This window comes from Xyrauchen texanus, chromosome 32 (assembly GCF_025860055.1).
Source record: "Xyrauchen texanus isolate HMW12.3.18 chromosome 32, RBS_HiC_50CHRs, whole genome shotgun sequence".
Taxonomy (NCBI): domain Eukaryota; kingdom Metazoa; phylum Chordata; class Actinopteri; order Cypriniformes; family Catostomidae; genus Xyrauchen; species Xyrauchen texanus.
In genome coordinates, this window is record NC_068307.1 from 30,237,090 (window position 1) to 30,257,368 (window position 20,279).

The 20,279-nt window shown below is 38.6% G+C and overlaps 2 protein-coding genes across 2 annotated transcripts in view; one reads left to right on the plus strand and one right to left on the minus strand.

Annotated features, from left to right (window-relative positions):
• LOC127626164 (nidogen-1-like) overlaps window positions 1–2,917 on the minus strand; it is a 36,518-nt gene extending 33,601 nt beyond the window's left edge. Inside the window, exon 1 of the mRNA XM_052101753.1 lies at window positions 2,657–2,917. Coding sequence (XP_051957713.1) covers window positions 2,657–2,845 — 189 coding nt within the window. The 5' untranslated portion in view covers window positions 2,846–2,917. The remainder of the gene's footprint in view (window positions 1–2,656) is intronic.
• Window positions 2,918–8,311: 5,394 nt separating this feature from the next.
• On the plus strand, window positions 8,312–19,686 carry LOC127626372 (G protein-coupled receptor 137Ba-like). The gene is made up of 7 exons (XM_052102114.1): window positions 8,312–8,830; window positions 10,167–10,216; window positions 11,571–11,793; window positions 12,419–12,568; window positions 12,790–12,918; window positions 13,017–13,138; window positions 15,376–19,686. Exons 1-7 carry the CDS (start codon window positions 8,444–8,446, stop codon window positions 15,482–15,484), a joined length of 1,170 nt encoding a protein of 389 aa, XP_051958074.1. The 5' UTR covers window positions 8,312–8,443; the 3' UTR covers window positions 15,485–19,686.
• The last annotated feature ends 593 nt before the right edge of the window (window positions 19,687–20,279 follow it).

The following is a 20,279-nucleotide window of genomic DNA, read 5'->3' on the forward strand; positions in this document are numbered from 1 at the left end:
CACAAGGAAAGGGGAATATGTAAGGATTTAAAGGGGTCAGGAAATGGAGAATCGCGCTTTCCTTGGTATTTAGACACGCTGTACATTTCAGAACTCATAACGTCCACCCCAGTCTGAAAAGAGTATTTATAGTTGCCACCCTGCTGTAACATCTCTGTGTTAATGATGTCACAACACATTTGCATTTACACATCCCACAACATCTCATCGCACCCTTGGCCCCACCCACTAGCGCATAGTTCAAGTCCAGACGGAAGGCCATGTGTAACACCAAAGGGGACCCATTTGAACTATTTTTTATTATTTTGTATAGCAACATGAACTAAACCATCTATTTCGCTGCTTTTGAAAGATGCGATGTCAAGTTACAACCCTCAAAGGCAGAAGCAATTCTCTCATTCAGCTGCTGACGCGTTCCTTAACCAATCCACGCTATTTTTAATTGTTGGTGTATGTAAACATAGGATGTCTTTGACCGTTTCGATGTATTTCCGCCTCAGTGCACCTTCAGAATGTATGTGCGTAATTTCATCGTTCTTTGTTGTCGCTATAACTGTGGAGGACCTGTTTTTAGATAAACAAAACGAGTTATCGCTTGAACGCCCCAATGTCGTGAGGGGGTTCGTGAACTGTTGCTCTCGTGCACTATCATGAACACACACGAGAGATCAACAGTGAACATTTACACTAAATAATACTTTAGATTTCAGTTTCTCATCAAATCTTATCGTGTCCTTTCATAACAATCATGAGTCTCATGAATAATTAATTAGACTTCTGAATGATACTTTTGTGTTCTTTTGAATCTTGAAGAGGCGTCACCATAAACTGCCATTGTGACATCACTGAGCACAACATTTACTCACAGTTTCTCCCTTTGTGTTCAGAAAAAGACAGAAAGTCATATAGAGTTACAACAACACAGGAATTATCATGATAAACTAATCCTTTAAAGACAAGGAAAACTACCAAAAGATATAATAATATCTTACATATTCATAAGCAAAATGATAGGAAAGTTTTCTGTACAAACTGAAATATGTTAAAGCAAACTGGGAATTTTGTAGTAAGCAGCACCTACAGATTTAGTTTTTAGTTAATTTATCAATTAGTTCCAGCTGGTCTAAACTTCACAACTTCTGCCATTCTTGTCAAGTCTTCTAAGCTGGCAGAACAACAAACCATACAAACATACTTCAGATAACCGCTTATGAATGGTAATTGGCTTCAGATTGGCTCCTATGGTGACGGTAGGTGAAGATGCTCGACAAACAATGACATCATTCAAATTCACCAATATGTTGAATGAATAGTGGGGCACAACTGCTGGAACAACAGGGGTTCATGTTTGAGAATTATACGGCCCTGACGGTGGAAACTCAATGCATTATGTGCTTTACTAAAGACTGTCTTGGCTTACATTGGAAAGTGAGCATTTAGGGAACTTGACGAAGGTAAAATATGATTGTTTAGGGAAAAAAGACTTACACATGACTGATTTTATTCATTTAAAACTTGTAAATCTCTTGAACTCACTCCAGAACTTAAACAAACCCCCAAATAATGACTATATCTACAGGGGAATAACAAGACAGACACCTAAGGTAAATATTTATGTCTCTCTCCACTGTTTTCTTTCCATATGGGGGTTTTACTGTAGACAGCTTTAAAAAAAAGACAAAGAGTAGGATGTGGTGAGGTCATTAATGTGCAGCCGTCGATATGAGATCCTGATAAGCTGTGTTATGTCTGTTTTGGTAGATCAGAGCGAGTTTAGAGATGTAATCAATGTGCTCGTATGATCAAACACAATGAAGGAAATTCCTGCAAACTCAGAATCAATACATTTGTTAAATACATTTTCTTAGTTAGTTAGATCAGGACTTTTCATACATTCTTTAAGCCTACTAAAACTATAAACAGTGTTGGGGTGTAACGGTGTTACGCATTTAAAATACAAAATACAAAAAACCTTGTGTAAATTGTTAGCTTTACGCTAAGCTAAAATGCTATTTCTAGCCATTTTATACATGCCCATGTGACCAGACACCATCATATTTTATATCAAGAAAATTAACATTGGATTATAATTTCTTTTTTCTAGTAAGATCTTTGATATTAGGGCAAAAATCATATTCTTGATAATAATAATTTTTGTATTGTTTTCCTGTAAAAATATCTAAAAATCCTTAAAACAAGATCAGTTTGATTTACCTTGTTTTAGAAACAACACTGCATAAGATATTTAGGTTTTTCAGAGAATATATTTGTGTATTTTGTCTGACTGTACTTTTGACAGCATGTAATCTGTATTTCAAAATTAACCCTCACAACCCTGAATATAAATAAATGTCAAATCTCTCAAACTTCAGTTATAATCATTTGTACACAATAATTATATTCAATATTCAAATGGAATGTTAATTTCATTTAAATAGAATTTCTTATTCATGCGGTGACGTCCAATATTAAAAAGAATTAAATGATCAATTAAAAATATATAAATAATGAATGAATGGGTGAATAAACTAAATTAGTTTCTCAAAGTGCTGAACAAAAAAACAAACAAATTACAATTATTCCCCCCCAAAAAGGTTAAGAATACCAAACTGAAAAACAACAATAGAAAGAATGTGTTGTATTGAAATGTACTTACGTAAACTTTGTCAAACGTCCCTTTGAAGAAGAACAGAGTCTGGTCCAGGTCGAGTTCTAGAACGGAGTCAGTTCCAGACTCCAGAATCTCATCACCAAACTGGACCCCATAATCAAAGAGCTGATCTCGGGTCAGACACTGGACCGACACCAGTAGAGTCAGAACCCCAACAGTGCACAAAAGAGACATTATAACAACTCTATAATCATATAAATGAGCGTTTATTTTCCATACAACGGATTTGGGGTCAGTGTGTCCCCATTAAAGTTCCAGTCTGTAGTAACAGATGAACTCCAGAGGTGCTTCAAGAAGCTATGAAGGGAGGAGCTGGAAGGGGGTGGCGAAGCCCCTCTAAACATTTACATCTTTAGGGTGTGAATTACCGGGGGTTTGACGGGATGTGTGTTGTCTGTGGGGCATGGATTCCAGGGGGGATGGGGGGTAATCAAAACAAGCAAGTACAACCCCACCATTATTTATAGCATGATCAATGGAGATATGTAAATGCTTCACACTGTGTTCAAGCCAAATTACACCCTTGTGTGCGGCCCTAATTAAGATACCCCTAATTACCCCCCAAGGGCAAGACAACAAAAGGCTGGGGGTGTCTTAAAAAGTACCCTAAAGTATTTTAATTCTATATTACACATGTTACTCAAGGAACATTTCAACAACGGTGCTTGTTTTCACATGGGAAGTTGTGTTCCTGAGGAGGTAACCGTATGCCGCTTGAACACTTTCAGTTACTACTGGACGATAAGATACATGTGTACATATGCCAAAAAGTTTACATTTAAAAGGATTATCACCTGAAGTCCTCAGACTGCCTACTCCTAGCTCTGGAAAACAGACTTTGCATTCGCTTCATGAGGTAACCATAGCAACAGTAGTTCGCATGAGCGCTTTCCGCTACGATCGATATCGTACGTTGCACTAACAGAACACAAGTACTGTCACTTAGTGAGATATTTCACTGGTCTCTGTCTCTATAAACAGCAAACAAAAACGTATCTGCGGGATAGTCAATAACGTATTCTGGCTTTCAATCTTTTTGGGCATTCTCATGGACATTTTTCACACTTCCGTGTTCGCAAAGAGGAAGTCTTCATAGTTGGGAAAAAGCAGCTATGGCCGCTGCCGAGGTGTCTGTGTATTCACAGTCCTTAAAAGTTTTTCCTGCATTTACGTTTGGAGACATTGAGCGCATCATTCATCAACATTTACAAGGTAAGTCGATAAAAAACGTATTATTATTATTTTTCTTTTTTTCCTCCCCTTTTCTCCCCAATTAGTAACGCCCAATTCCCAATGCACTCCAAGTCCTTGTGGTGGCGTAGAGACTCGCCTCAATCCGGGTGGCGGAGGACAAATCTCAGTTGCCTCCGCGTCTGAGACCGTCAATCCGCGCATCTTATCACGTGACTTGTTGAGCGCGTTACCGTGGAGACTTAGTGCGTGTGGAGGCTTCATGCCATTCTATTCATCCACTGAGAGCGAGAACCACATTATAGCGAACCACATTATAGCGAGGAGGTTACCCCATGTGACTCTACCCTCCCTAGCAACCGGGCCAATTTGGTTGCTTAGGAGACCTGGCTGGAGTCACTCAGCACACCCTGGATTCAAACTCATGACTCCAGGTGTGATAGTCATCGTCAATACTTGCTGAGATACCCAGACCCTAAAAATATATTATTATTGAGAGGTTGTGCGTTAAATCAGAAGGCGCAAAGGACAGATTTTTAGGTCGTAGATTGCAAAAATGCCAAAATAAAGAGGGCATAGTTACCAAATCTGTGAGTTGTACTTGGCGAAACTTATAGCCTACCTGAAGGGGGCAAAGCAGGATGTGAATAAGTGCAGAGACACATGTCGCACTCTATCCGACTTTTAACCCTGTCAAACACACACACACGTGTCAGTTGTGATGTGTAATCGTTCCAATGAAACTGACGGCACAGATCAGATCGAAGCAGGAGTGACTGCTGCAAGTCCTCATCTTGTAAATACTGTCCACAGATGAAAGTGCTTCCTCATTTAATAACGGCGCGATCTCCCTCGTGTTTAATTGCCTGAACTGACAGAGCTCATACAAAGTTCAGCATCGTTCAGAAATTCATGGAAACACAAATCAGGATGATTTATTTTAGGATTTGTGCATATAGGAACACTGTAGTGGCACTGGTTATATCTGTTCTTCACAATCGTCACCAGAGTTTACCCAACGATGATGACTTGTGTGAAAAGGGTTCATTGTATTGGAGTTGCAGTAAATTATTGAGGCTTAATGCCATTTTTATACCATGTTGCTCACAACAGTTGTCAGCTGAGGGCGCTGTTTTACTGCCGTTGTTTTTGACACCGTTTCTGCTCTTGTCGGTCTCAATAAAATTAATTTGGTATATTTGGAGTGGGTGTGGCTATACGGTTTGTGGAAATGATAGTACAGATAAAATCACTTATAGCACATCGTTTTTATTGCTTACAGTATTTCACCGATTTGTTTTGCTTTAAGAAGCAAAGACTTTTGATGAAGTGAGGGCGAGAGACGTTCATTTCATGTTCAGCTGCATTCCAGCTCTCACCTTTGACCTTTATTGGTCTGTTCAGAGATCAGTGGTCCAAACGATCAATAACAACAGCAGAGCATTTATTGAGGTTAAACAGCAAACCAGCTCATATCATGGTAAACATACATTAATATTCATAAAATGATGTTTTATAACATTTCAATTCAATTGTTCACATGTGTTTTGATGCAATATCTCCCTCTGGTGGTGATGAGTGACATTAACACGCTTCTCTAGTGAGATGACAACTGTGCAGCATCTTCTGATGGGAGGAAAATGCTTTTAAAACCTGTCAAGATCATGTCTAGGTTATATCTCAGCCTCAAATTAAAAGAAAATATAAGAAATGTAATTTTGCATAAAGGAAATCAAGTCCACTTTTTGAATAAGACGACGTTTTTGGGCCGTTAAGATTTTATTTATTTTGCCATGAAAATTAAATAACAAAAATGATCATATATTAATGAGTATTTATATCATGGCATTATTTGTTGTACTACTGTTTATGCTGCTTTAATTACAAAATCATTGTACTTATATATATATATACACTGGCGGCCAATTGTTTGGAATATTGGACAGATTTTTCTGTTTCAGAAGGAAATCGGTACTTTAATTCACCAAAGTGACATTCAACTGATCACAGAGTATATTCGGGACATTACTGACGTATAAATCAGCACCATCACTATTGGAAAAAAGTCATTTTTGATGAAATCTTGACAGCAGCATCACTTCAACACATTATCCTCGAGTAATCATGATAAATTGATCATTTGATACTAGAAAATCACTCGCCATTATATCAAACACAGCTGAAAGATATTTGGATCATTAAATGAAGTTTAACATTGTCTTTGTGTTTGTTTTTGAGTTGCACAGTATGAAATAGACTGGCATGTGTTAAGGTCAATATTAAGTCAAAAATGGCAAAAAAGAAACTTTCTGTAGAAACTCATCAGTCAATCATTGTTTTGAGGAATGAAGGTAATACGATGCTTGAAATGGCCAAAAACTGAAGATTTCATACAAAGGTGTAACTACAGTCTTCAAACACAAAGCACAACTGTCTCTAACAAGGACAGAAAGAGATGTGGAAGACCAGATGTACAACTAAACAAGAGGAGAAGTACATCAGAGTCTCTAGTTTGAGAAATAGACGCCTCACATGTCCTCCGCTGACAGCTTCATTGAATTCTACCCGCTCAAAACAAAAAGAAAAGGTTCGAGTGGGCAAAGAAACACAGACATTGGACAACAGATAATTGGAAAAGAGTGTTACGGATCTAAACCCCATTGAGCTTTTGTGGGATCAGTTAGACTGTAAGGTGTGTGAGAAGTGCCCGATAAGACAGTCACATCTATGGCAAGTGCTACAGGAAGTGTGGGGTGAAAGGTCAAGTGCTACAGGAAGTGTGGGGTGAAAGGTCACCTAATATCTGGACAAACTGACTGCTAGAATATCAAGGATCTGTAAAGCAGATGATGAGACCTCTTTGATGTAGCTTAAGAATGTGAATAATGTGGGGGCAGTGGTGGCTCAGCAGTTAAGGCTCAGGGTTACTGACCAGAATGTCAGGGGTTCAAGCCCCAACACCACCAAGACACCACTGTTGGGCCCTTGAGCAAGGCCCTTGACCCTATTTACTCTGCTCCAGGGGTGCTGTATCATGGCTGACCCTGCACTCTGACCCCAGCTTAGCTGGGATATGTGAAAAATAAATAATTTCACCATGTATATGCAGAAATGTATGTATAATGTGTGACAATTGTACAAATGTTTTATGTGAAATTATTCACATTATTAATGTCCTGACTATATATTGTGATCAGTTGAATGTCCCTTTGGTGAATAAAAGTACCAATTTATTTCCATAAGAGCAAAATCTGTCCATTATTCCAAACTTTTGGCCACCAGTGTGTGTATATATATATATATATATATACATACATAGTATATACTGTGTACACTATATGAATATAATATAGTATTAAAGTAATGAGAATCAGCTTTGAGAATGGGAATAATAATGAAAAAAACTCAAATGTAACCAAATGTAAAAGGTGCATTACAGTAATGAGAATTTTAGGGGCAAACTGGCTTAAAGGAATATTCCGGGTTCAATACAAGTTCAGCTCAATCGGCAGCATTTGTGGTATAATGTTGATTACCACAAAAATTAATTTGGACTCGTTCCTCTTTTTCTTTATAAAAAGCACAAATGTGTGTTCCAGTGAGACACTTATAATGGAAGTTTAAAGACCGAACTCTGAAGCTTATAATTTAATAAAAGCACTTGCATTAATTCTTCTGTTAAAACTTGTGTATTATTTGAACTTTAAGGTTGTTTAAATCATAATTTTTTTTACAGTCGTTTTAGTGTTTGTTGACATTACATCATCAAATTATCTATATCTTCACACAGATGTGGTCAGTAAGTGATTTAATGACAGTAAAATCATGTTAACACACATGTTGTTTATGTCTTGTGTCTATACTTGTGAAACAGTATTTTAATGTTGACAGATTAAACCCCATTGACTTCCATTGGAAGTGTCTCACTGGAACACACATTTGTGCTTTTTATAAAGAAAAAGAGGAACGAGTCCAAATTAATTTTTGTGGTAATCAACATTATACCACAAATGCTGCCGATTGAGCTGAACTTCTATTAAACCCGGAATATTCCTTTAAAGGTGATGAAATTACACAATGAAAACTGAATGGCTCTAAAATAGGCTGCATTGTCTTTATGCAAAATATGTTTTCTTCTCGTGTCAATTTTGCTTTGGAGCCAGTAAAGAGTATTTCATTTTGATTCAAATTGAGATGATAAGATCTTACTGGATAAATGGCAATGAAAAATGAATGATGGCATAAATGTATCACTTACATGTATTCCCTGAAGACATATCGATAGCAAATGTTTCACATAAACCTGCTGAATCAAATGAATTCCTCCCCTCACCCCCCCTCTCTCCTCACAGTACAGAGCCAATCATATTCCTCATATCCTGATCATGTGCTCCATCCTCTCTGCACGCTGCAGTCGTGCTCTTTCTCTCCCTCTCTTCCTCACGACTCTCACGAGGACAGACAGTAAATCCATGATGCTTCATGAAGAGGTAAAGACAGGGATCCAGACAGCAGCATCACTGTGGATGTAAAATCGAGGCTTTCTAAGAGTCAGAGAGAGACATACAGAGAACATCTACCATGGAGCATCATTCCAGGTCAATTCAGCAGGATACTTCAGGTGGGAACGCCTCCCTTTCTCCACCGACTCTCACTCCAGCGATTCCTCCCTACGTCAAACTGGGCCTGACAGTCGCCTACACTGTCTTCTACTCCGTCCTCTTCGCGTTCATCTATGCTCAGCTGTGGCTGGTGTTGCGTTACCGGCACAAACGTTTCAGCTACCAGACGGCGTTCCTGTTCTTGTGTCTGCTGTGGGCAGCTCTGCGCGCACTCCTCTTCTCATTCTATTTCAGGGACTGCATGACGGCCAACGCACTCGGACCATTCTCTTTCTGGCTGCTCTACTGCTTCCCCGTGTGCCTGCAGTTCTTCACCCTCAGCCTCATGAATCTGTACTGCGCTCAGGTGAGTACTCGCAGTCAGAATTCCTAAAGGAGAGTGTATGGAATTCCAGTTGAAATTCTAGCGAATTTAAAACCAATCCTAAGGAATCCAAATGGACATTTTCTCATAGGATCCCAACACAACACACAACTTAAAATAAATATTTTCTAATACATTGTTCCCAATTGGTCGGAATGTCGGGATTTGGAACCAATCCTAAGAGATTTTCTCATACTGTAGGATCCCAACACAACACACAACTTAAAATAAATCTTTTTAGAACACATTGTTCCCAATTAGTCGGAATGTCGGAATTTGGAACCAATCCTAAGAGATTTTCATATTCTGTAGGATCCCAATACAACACACAACTTAAACCAAATCTTTTTAGAACACATTGTTCCCAATTGGTCGGAATGTTGGAATTTGGAACCAATCCTTAAGGATGGGAATTGTCTATCAAAAAGCATGACAATAAATATGCAAAGCAAGGACTTTCAGAACATATAGTTTCTAATGGGAATATCATGATTCCCAATAGGATAAACTTCCCATGGACATTACAGGATTTTAAAACATTCTACAGCTCCCTTTGCAATTTACTTTAACAGTCCAGTATTAAGACACTTATAAGTATAACATAAAAAAAATATATATATATTTTTTTTTACTTAAAAAGTTTTTAATGCAATTTTTTATTGAGAATATGAAACTTTCCATTGTGGAATTTACCCAGTAGGAACTAATTATTGCAATTAGAATTAAATTGAAATATAATTGAATGTCCCCAAAGGAAGTTTGATACAATGATACAATGCAGGATCTTGTTATTACATGGTATTACAATAAAAATCATTGAAACAATCAAGAAAGAATTTACGAAGGAAGGAAGGAAGGAAGGAAGGATGGGGGGATTTCATAAATGAACATTACAGACGATATGAATAAACGATGGATCATCTAATACATAATTAAAGAGGAGTGCTGTTACACGTGTGACCTACATTAAACACTGAATCTGTGTAATATATTGTTGACGTCATCTGTGAGCTGAAATAGTTATGACGATACCGGCAGACATATAATATCATCTTTACATCCCCCAGTGGTTAGTTGAGGAGGTTAACCTGGTGAAGGGTGACGTGTACATTCAGACCCCTCGATCACGTCGCACACTGAATCCGGCGGGCCGCTGCTGAATGTATTCCCTGAGCAGTTCAACGGTCTGTCATGAATTAAACAGGAGATGATGTCTGCGGCCATTCTCCATCGCTGATGTTTACAGCTGTGCCTATAAATAATGTTTGAATGGAATGATCTGGAATAAAGAACTCATAAATCCTGTTTCCTTTGGCAGGTGTTCTTCAAGGCCAAATCGAAGTATTCCCCTCACCTCCTAAAATATAAGTGAGGAACGTTCTGCTATTTTAGATCTTCCATTTCTGTCTCTCTCTCTTTTTCTGTCCTTTCCTCCTCCTTTTCTTTTTTTATTTACTCCTTCCTTAACTTCTTTCCTTCCTTTCTTCCCTCTATCTCTTCTTCCTTCCTTTCCCCTCCTTTAATGCTTCCTTTCTTCCTTCATTCCTTTCCCTCTTCTTTAGTTCTTCTTTTCTTATTTCATTCGTTTTTTCTTTCCTCGTTTGTCTGCTTTTTTCCTTTCCATTTTGTCTTCCTTTCTTTCCCCTTTCTTCAATTCTTCCTTTCTTTCCTCCTCCTGTCTTCCTTCCTTCTTTTCTTTCTTCCCCCTTCTTCAATTCTTTCTTCCTTCTTCTTGTCTTCCATCCTTTCTTTTCTCCTTTTTCCATTCTGCCTTCCTTTCTTACTTCTTGTCATCTTTTCTTCCTTCCTTTATCTCCTTCCTGTCTTTCTTCTCTTGTTTCTTCATTTCCCCCTTCTTCCTTTCTTTCCTCCTCTACTTTCTCTTCCTTTCTTCTTTTCCTCCTTCCTGTCTTTCTTCCCCATTCTTCAATTCTTCCTTCATTCTTTTACACTTTTCTGTCTTCCTTTTCTTCCTTTATCTCCTTCCTGTCTTCCTTCTATCTCTTCTTCATTATTTTCCCTCTTCTTTAGTTCTTCTTTTCTTGTTCAATTTGTTTTTTTCTTCCTCGTTTGTCTCCTTTTTTCCTTTCCATCTTGTCTTCCTTTCTTTCTTTCTCTTCAATTCTTCATTCCTTTCTTCCTCCTGTCTTCCTTCCTTCTTCTTTTCTTCCTTCTTTGACTCTTTTCTATCTTCCTTTTCTTCCTTGATCTCCTTCCTGTCTTTCTTTTCTCCTCCTTTCCTTTTTTCCTTCCTGTCCTATTTCCTTTCTTTTCTGCTTTTTACATTCTGCTTTCCTTTCTTCCTTTATCTCCTTCCTGTCTTCCTTCCATCTCTAGTTTATTCAATTCCCCCTTCATCAATTCATCCTTTCTTTCCTCTACTTTGTCTTCCTTTCTTCATTTCCTTCTTCCTGTCTTTCTTCACCCTTAATGTGTTCTTCCTTCTTTTACATCTTCCTTTTCTTCCTTGATCTCCTTCCTGTCTTTTTTCTTTCTTTCTTTCTTTTCTCCTCCTTTCCTTTTTTCCTTCCTGTCCTTTTTCCATTCTGTCCTTCCTTCCTTCCTTTGTTCCTTTATCTTCCCCTACTTCAATTCTTCATTTCTTTTTACTTCCAGTCTTTCTTTGATACTTTTCCTCCTTTTATAATCCTTTCTTCTTCCCTTCTTTCTCTTTTAAACATGACTCTTCGTTCCTTGTCTCTTCCTCTCTGTGTGTCGGCAGGTTTCCTCTGTATCTGCTGTTTGTTGGTGTGAGTCTGTTGTTTCTGCTGGTCAATCTGACGTGTGCTCTGCTGGTGAAGATGACCGACACACAGGTCAAGATTATCGTCCTGGTGCGCGTCACCATCAACGACTCTCTCTTCGTTCTCTGCGCCGTCTCTCTGTCCGTCTGCCTCTACAAGGTGGCCAAGATGTCTCTGGCCAGCATCTACCTGGAGTCCAAGGTAACAAAACGGATCTGAGAGTATAAAGTCAGTCTTAATCCCATCAAACGTCAACACATGATATATCTGCATCAATTTAAATGTAAGACATGAGAATGATAGAACATTTAAACCCTGTTATCGTTTACTCGCTCTCATTTCATTTAAAACCACAACTTTCTTTTACGTATAACACAACAGAAGATGTTTAGCGGGAAGTTTAAACTTCTCTTTTCCTTACAGTGAAAGCATCCGGTGATCAAGGGCTGTCAAGCTCCAAAAATGAAAAAAAAAAAAACAATCAAGACATAAACGAATCATTAGTCCGTATAAAATGTGGAACCACCCGATGTTGTTGAGTGGTGGTGGTGTAGTGGGCTAAAGCACAGAACTGGTAATCAGAAGGTTTCTGGTTTGATCCCCACAGTCACCACCATTGTGTCCTTGAGCAAGGCACTTAACTCCAGGTTGCTCCGGGGGGATTGTCCCTGTAATAAGTGCACTGTAAGTTTTTTGGATAAAAGCATCTGCCAAATGCATAAAATGTGAAATGTTGAGTAAATGATGACAGAACATTCATATTAAGTTGAACTATTCCTAAAGCCTTGGATGTTTAATGTGATATGTCTTCTGTTTCTGAATGCAGGGCACATCCGTGTGTCAGGTGACCCTGATTGGTCTCACAGTGATACTCCTGTACGCATCACGGGCCTGTTATAATTTAGTGGTCCTGGCTCTCACAGATATCGAGACCATTAATTCGTTTGATTACGACTGGTACAACGTGTCGGATCAGGTAAGCAACGTGCTCTATCTTTCTCTATGGGTAGTTGACGCATAATGTTTCCATAAACGTTTTATTAAACAGATTTGAGCTTTTTACCTTCACTAGACACATTACATGTATTCTTTCAGTATACTCTTTTATCAATAATGATAAAAGAGTACAGCATGCAACATTACAGAACATGTCAACTTGCTATATACAGAAATAAAACGATGTCTGTGGTTTTGCAGGCGGATCTGAGGTCTAGTCTTGGCGATGCCGGTTATGTCGTGTTCGGTGTGATTCTGTTCGTGTGGGAGCTGCTGCCCACATCCCTAGTGGTTTATTTTTTCCGAGTGCGCAAACCCGCTCAGGACAGGGTGAGCTGAGACACATCTGATGTGTGTTTTGATACGTGTCTTATTTCATTATCAGCATCACTCATTGACTAACAACAGAGCATTCTGGTTCATTCTAGAGCGGTTCTGCGATTCCCAGCCACGTTTTCGCCAACAGACCATATTTCTTTGACAACCCCAGACGTTATGACAGTGATGACGATTTAGCCTGGACCTCCAACCCTGTGACCACCTCAAAAAGGTAAAACTCACCGTCCAGACACACACGCACAACAACATCTGATATTATATTATAGAGATGAAGTAACGGTCTGGTAAGGTAAAAAGACAGATATCATCCCAAATACAATTTGTCATCATACAAAACATACAATGTCTTATGACCTTTCCTTATGTTTTGATTGCCAACATTGTTTTCTTGATCTTCAGGACCAAGTTGTTTGATGGTCAATTTGTCTTGAATTAGCAACAGAAACGTCACGCTGTTGCACACACGTTCATCACACTGGTGGTGCGCACTAATACTAAAGTTACCTTTATGGGCAGAATAATTTCTTTCCCAATGGGTCTCAATGATGGCTTGTTGCAGTACCATATTTGACCACAGATTTCCATTGGAAAAACTGAGTGGGCGCTGTGGAGTTCGGGAGGGCAGCAGACTCCCTGCCTCACATGCTCGAATATCTACACCAATGAGCCAAAACATTATGACCACTCACAGGTGAAGTGAATAACGTTGATCATCTCCTAACAAGGCCACATGTCAAGGTCTGGGTAGATTAGATGGTGAGCGAACAATCAGTTCTCGTAGTCAGCATGTTGAACGCAGGTGAAATGGGCAGGAGTAAAGACCTGAGCGACAAGGGCCAAATATTTATGGCCAGACAACTGGGTCAGATGCATCTCTGAAACAGCAAGGCTTGTGAGGTGTTCCCGGTCAGCAGTGGTGAGTACCTACTGACAGTGGTTTGAGGAGGGACAACCACAAACCGGCGACATGGTGTTGGGCGCCCAAGGCTCATCGGTGCGCGAGGGCAACGAACGATATCCTGTCTGATCCAAACTGACAGAAGGTCTAATGTGGCACAAGTCACAGGAAATTTTAATAATGGTTATGGGGAGAATGTGTCACAACAGAAAGTGCATCTCACCCTGCTGCGTATGGTGCTGCAATGACCCCTGTCCACTGTCAAAAGAGCCTACAATGGGCACGTGAGCATCGGAACTGGACCTTGGAGCAGTGGAAGAATGTCGTCTGGTCTGATGAGTCACGTTTTATTTTACATCACGTGGACGGTCGTGTACATGAGCGCCGGTTACCTCGGGAAGTGATGGCGCCAGGAAACATTGTGGGATTATGACAAGCCGGTGGAGGGAGTATGATGCTCTGGGCAATGTTCTGCTGGGAAACTCTGAGTCCGGCCATTCATGTGGACGTCAATTTGACACGTGCCACCAACCTAAACATAGTTGCAGTCCAGGTACGCCCCTTCATGGCAATGGTGTTCCCTGATGGCAGTGGCCTCTTTCAGCAGGGTAATGCGCCCTGTTACACTGCACACATTGTTCAGGAATGGTTTAAGGAACATGATGAAGAGTTCAAGGTGTTGCCCTGGCCTCCAAATTCCCCAGATCTCAATCCGATTGAGCATCTCTAGAATGTGCTGGAACAACAAGTCTGATCCACAGCAGCTCCACCTCACAACTTACAGGACTTGAAGGATCTGCTGCTAATGTCTTTGTGCCAGATACCACAGGACACCTTCAGGGGTCTTGAAGAATCCATGCATTGGGGGGTCGGTGCTGATTTGGCATCATGCAGAGCACCAACAGCATATTAGGCAGGTGGTCATAATGTTTTGGCTCATCCGTGTACATCAAACACTGTGTAACGGAGCTTTCAGCTACATTATGACTTAAAAATGCAATACAAACTTTCCCTAGTCCTGCTTTTAAATACACATGTCAGCATTTTGAACACATTTATGTGTGAACAAATTACATTATTGGCAGTTTATAGTATGAATCTATGTTTTCAAGTGGATTCATAGTTAAGCGGGCTCTGCCCTACCTGCCCATATAGACGTGCCGTGCCTGGTTGCTATGTATTCTGAGTCGTTTTTAGAGCACTGACAGGGGGTTGCTAGGGTGTGCTGATTGGTTGCCAAACAGTTGCTAAGGTATTCTGAGTGGTTGGAAGGATGTTCAAAACAGCCTGAATCTCTTTATTGGACATATAAATCACGAGGAGGAATTATCCAGATATTTTAAACAGAAATATTGCCAAATATTTCAATCAAACCCTTATTTGTACAGCTACAATATATTATCTTTGAAAAGCCAGTATAGCTACATTGTTTAGTGGACACTGTGGTTAATAAGGTAAAGTTTTGTAAGGGACGCTGCTCTATAGGTGGATTTAAAGCAGATCATTTCATTTCACACATCTATGACTGTAGTCTATATTTCTCTCTGTAGTTTGTCTACAGACTGCTATGATTGGGGGAGCCGGAGCAGCAGTTTCCTGGTCCATTTGGGAGGAGATGACCAACGGTTGTCCACGACAACAGCGGGACTAAGCCGTTAATGCCGCAGCTTATTAATGTAGTTGTACAGTTGTGCTATCTCAATTGCACCGCACTTTAGTCGGACAACTACAGTACATGCGCATATAAATACGCACAAGCAGTTCCATTATACATGTCAAAGAGAAGGCCCACTGCAAATGCGAGTATCCATGGCAACTAACTCCAGAGCAATGTGCAATCGTCATGGTAACCACAGCTCTAAACCATGTGATCCTACAGAAGAGAGGACCATGGCTGTGTTCAGAATTGCATATTAACATGCTGCATATTACACAGTGTTTATTTTTATTATACTATTTAAAAGATAAACAGTATGCAAGGATAAACATGTCAAACATTGATCTCATTATGTTGCATTTTAATTCAGTCAGTGGCGTACATTCTTTAAGTCTGACATCCATTTTTGTGTAGGACATTTGTTATGTAAGTTTTTCTACTGGGGTAAATCTTGGGGTGTCATCAGAGGACTCTCTGGGCTTTTCAGAGATACCAAACGTTTGAGAGTTTGGCCATGACAACTTCCTCTCCTTGATCTATAAATATGGATTGAAACGTATCACAGTTAAATAATAAAAAAAAAGTTTTATCATCTGTATTTAATGCACCAAACACTATATTGACATTTAGAAAAGCGATAAATTGTAAAACGTTTTTCACTGGGTCTCAAGTAGTGGTGAGATGAATGATCTTTATAATGACAGAGCAGGCCACATATATATAAATACACAGAAATATTAGTTCACATTTTAAATATATATTATAACATGTTTATGTCATAATTGTAAAGCTCTGTGATGTTTGTTGTGGTGTGCATGAATGTAATGTAATGGTGATTGAGAGATATTCTTCAAAAGCCTGTTGATAATATGGATTTCAAAGGGGCTTTTTCAATAAAATAATTTATAAAAGTTTAATCAAGCACAAGTTGCTTATAATCAGAAAATACTCATTTTAAAATATCAGTAACAATATAATCATTACTTTTACTTGATTAAATTAAGCTGTCATTTATCCCAACATATAAGTCACTTTACGTGCAAGTCCACCACCATTTAAATTGATAAACATTGAAACCACATTTTCCACCATTAACCACTAGATGGTGCCTTAAACATGTGACACTTACATACCAATTGATTTTTGGCTCATCAGCTTGAACAGAGAGTGAAACAGGAGTCATCAAACGTGTTGCATCATATTTAAATAATGAGCTCAGTATGTACAGTAATGTGCAAATGTTTTAGGCACTTAAGATGTTTCACAAAAGCATTTGTCTTAAGATGGTTATTTATATCTTCAGTTTTAGTGTGTCAATGGGAAATATCAATGTTAGACTCCCAAACATTACTTTTGTAAATCGAATAGAAGAACAGGGGGCCCTGCAACAGATGGCATTGGCATTGCCCACACAATGTCTGCCACTGAACATTGAGTCAGTTTCAGATTACAAGAAGAGACAGAAACAACTGAGACAGCCGAAATAGACAGAAGAACTGAGGTGAATTCTCCAAGAAGCTTGAACATCCGATCTGCCAACAACCAAGAGAAACTGTGTCCAGGTGTATCTAGGAGAATTAGTGCTCACTATGCAACATTTTTCACGTGCCTAAAACATTTGCACAGTATGTATACTGCAGAACGTACTGTATGTAGTATGCAATTCTGAACATGGGACATGTCTCCAGAGCACGCTTCTAAACTGTGTGAGTATTTTCATACATCAGAATTTAGTAGTTGATTTAATCAGGACTATAATATAACATGTATAAGGCATGAATTGACGTAACTTGCTTTGTCATTATTTATCTAAAAAATGTATTTAAAAAAAAAAAAAATTATTGTTTGTCCAGTGAGGTAAAGCACAATTAAAGTTCACAACTGATGTCTTAAAATAATGTGTATTATAAATGCATTTAATGTTTATTTCAGTGAATATGTGGAAACATTTTATTCTCATTTGTTGATTTGTTATAAGGACATTTGATCACGTTGTAAATCCACAAATGATGTGTGACAAGTTTCCAGCCCGGATTAAAAGTGACTTAATTGCAACCAATCAGAACATTTATTTAATGTTTAAACCTTCCTTGGTCATATGGGTAAATTTGACACTTTTGATTTTTAACACTGATTTACATCAACTTAAGTAGTTTTCAGCCTGAAACTTCATGACATCTACAGAGGTGATCTGAACCTGGCAAAGTCATTTTTTTAAATTCATGTTTTTATACAAAAAGCTACAAATATTCCCTACATTGACCTTACGGGTCAAATTGGTCAAACTTCAAAAGCTTATAATAAAGGCTCTGTTTGTTCTATCTCTCTACTTCTAAATCATTCGTTGACGTGCCAACACTAGAAAAAAATACTTTTTCCTCTATCACAACATACAGATCTGAAAAGATGGGGATGCCGCAACGTGGTTTGTGACTCCGCCCATAGACATCCAGTCTGTTTTAGGAAGCCCCACCCTGTCCCCATGGTTTGTGGAATATCTTGGCCTCTGAATGGACTACAAATGTGATCTTGGTGTCATTTGAATGCTAAGAACATCAGGTTTCAATGATGTCTAAAAGTTTATCATCATTTTTCAGCAACATATTCAAATTATGATTTATATAATTTTTTTGCTGAACTGCATTTTCTAGAAATTTGAGACATAACAGTGGTTTATTTACCCAGACAAGCTGAGAGAATAAGTACAAATAGACTCGTTTGGTAGAAAACAACCTAAGGTAAGAGCTGATGTAGAGTTTGTGGCTATTTGGGGTTTACAGAAGCAGTGATCGGAGCTGACATTAGGTTTTTTGTTTATTCACAATTTCACTTTGAATCTCTTTTGACATTTTCAACTAAATAATCCAATAACTAATAAACTTAAATTGCATTTATTCTCCTTTTGTTTTTAAAGGTGTTTATTATATCTCATTTGAACATACAAGCTTGTGTTTACATTGGTGTCTGTTGTCAATGAGTGTTTGTGGGTGTTTGTGTGGATGTACTTATGTGTTGTGTGTGTTTTTAAAATAACATTTTGACCTTTTCTATAATTTTACGGCGAGGCTTCTCAAAAAAGACTGGATGTCTATGGGCAGAGTTGGGGCTCCCCCTGACTTTCAGATCTGTATATTGTGAAAAAAGGTGATAGACAAAAAATACTTGTTTCTACCATTAGCGGTCACCTAGATTAACAAAAAGTATAGAGAGCAGAGAGAGAGAGAGCAAACAGAGCCTTTAATACAAGCTTTTGAAACTGAACATAAAAAGGGTCAATTTGACGCTTCAGGACAATGTAGGGACTTGATCGTTAAGACAAAGGAGGGTTTAATAATTTGGATGGCGGGATTATCCAGCGCAATGCCACAGAAAACAAGTGAGTGCCAAAATTGGCTAGTTTTCCAAAAACTCTGATTTATATGCTAGCTCGTGTTATTGCACGTCTCTTTATCGTGTCTCACCAGGTTTGGACACTTTGTAAATTATTTGTTGTTTAAATATACTAGGATCGATGTTGTTGACAAAAGAAACAATGAAAATTGAAAGAAAGACAAAAATGCTGTGAGTGACAACCAGATAAATGTATTTATTCCTGTTAAATAAATATTCTTGACACAAAAACAATATAGAAGCATCTTTATCTTTTAAATGTCTGATGTCGGTCTTTCAGAAACGCCAGAGGATGTTCTGAACATTATAAAGGCAGAGATCTCGACTGAGGTTGTGATGGGCAGATTTATTCAAGTTTTTAACAATTATCAGCAGGCCGACAGGGAGAGAGCCCATAGAGTTGGAACGCCCCTCATTTCACGCATTTATTTTGGTTTAATACAACTTTTGGGCTAATTTGATTTACTTTCAGCTACCAAGAAGAGCTGTGGTTGCAGATACACCTGCTTATTATTCTTCCAAAGATGCAATAATATCAAATATCTGACCCAATCGTAGGCTGTCACCGCTTCTCCGTTTTGACCTTTTTGAGCTAAACATGAACAATCAGGCCTTTTAACAATTACAGAAGACAGAAATCATAATCACAGGAGGCAGACATGAGCAATATATACAGTGTGTGTGTATTTTTGGAAATATTAAGGCAGACAAGTTGAACACATTGAATGTTCTTTTTTTGTCGAAAGCATGTGCTGCTCAGTCCGACACACACACACACACACACACACACACACACACACACACACACACACACTTCATCTTAACTTCTAGCTGACATTATGCGATTATCGCTTAATAAAATGATTCCTCCAGATTTATTAGCTCTTGACAAAGTCAGACAGAAAAATAAAGAGAAGGAACAGCAAAACTGACTCATTACTAAAGTAAAAACAAATATTCCAGGACAATCGAGCAGAACAAAGCAGCTTTGGTTCAAATCGCTTCGTGTTTCAGTGTTAAATCAAACAGCCGTTTGTGATTCACTGATCACGTTTAGATGACGTCTTCAGGTGATTTAAGTGCACGCGCCGCTTTGACGTTATTAATAGAAACGTCTTGAAGGGACGTTTGCACACAATGTCAGAACTTACGCAATTGGAAGAAGCGAGCTGCCTTTTTACACCACGACACCTTTCAAGCGATATTTGAAGAATTCTTAGAGAAGCCGTGCTATAATTATAATAGTCAAAACTTTTGAGGCTCAAAATGTCATCAATCTGAAGTCCGTTTCTATTGGCCTCGCATACGTTTAACGAGTCTGGACTGAATGGAGGAATATTATTGCTTGTTATGTGATGCTTAAACTTGTAACAATTCAAAGCTACATTTACTTCTTTCAAGCTTATA

Excerpts from the sequence above, each read along its gene's own strand:
- LOC127626372 (XM_052102114.1), top strand. The coding sequence starts at position 8,444 with ATGGAGCATCATTCCAGGTCAATTCAGCAGGATACTTCAGGTGGGAAC. Across the intron at positions 10,217-11,570 it reads CCTCACCTCCTAAAATATAA|GTTTCCTCTGTATCTGCTGT; the intron begins GTGAGGAACGTT and ends GTGTGTCGGCAG. Across the intron at positions 12,569-12,789 it reads GGTACAACGTGTCGGATCAG|GCGGATCTGAGGTCTAGTCT; the intron begins GTAAGCAACGTG and ends GTGGTTTTGCAG.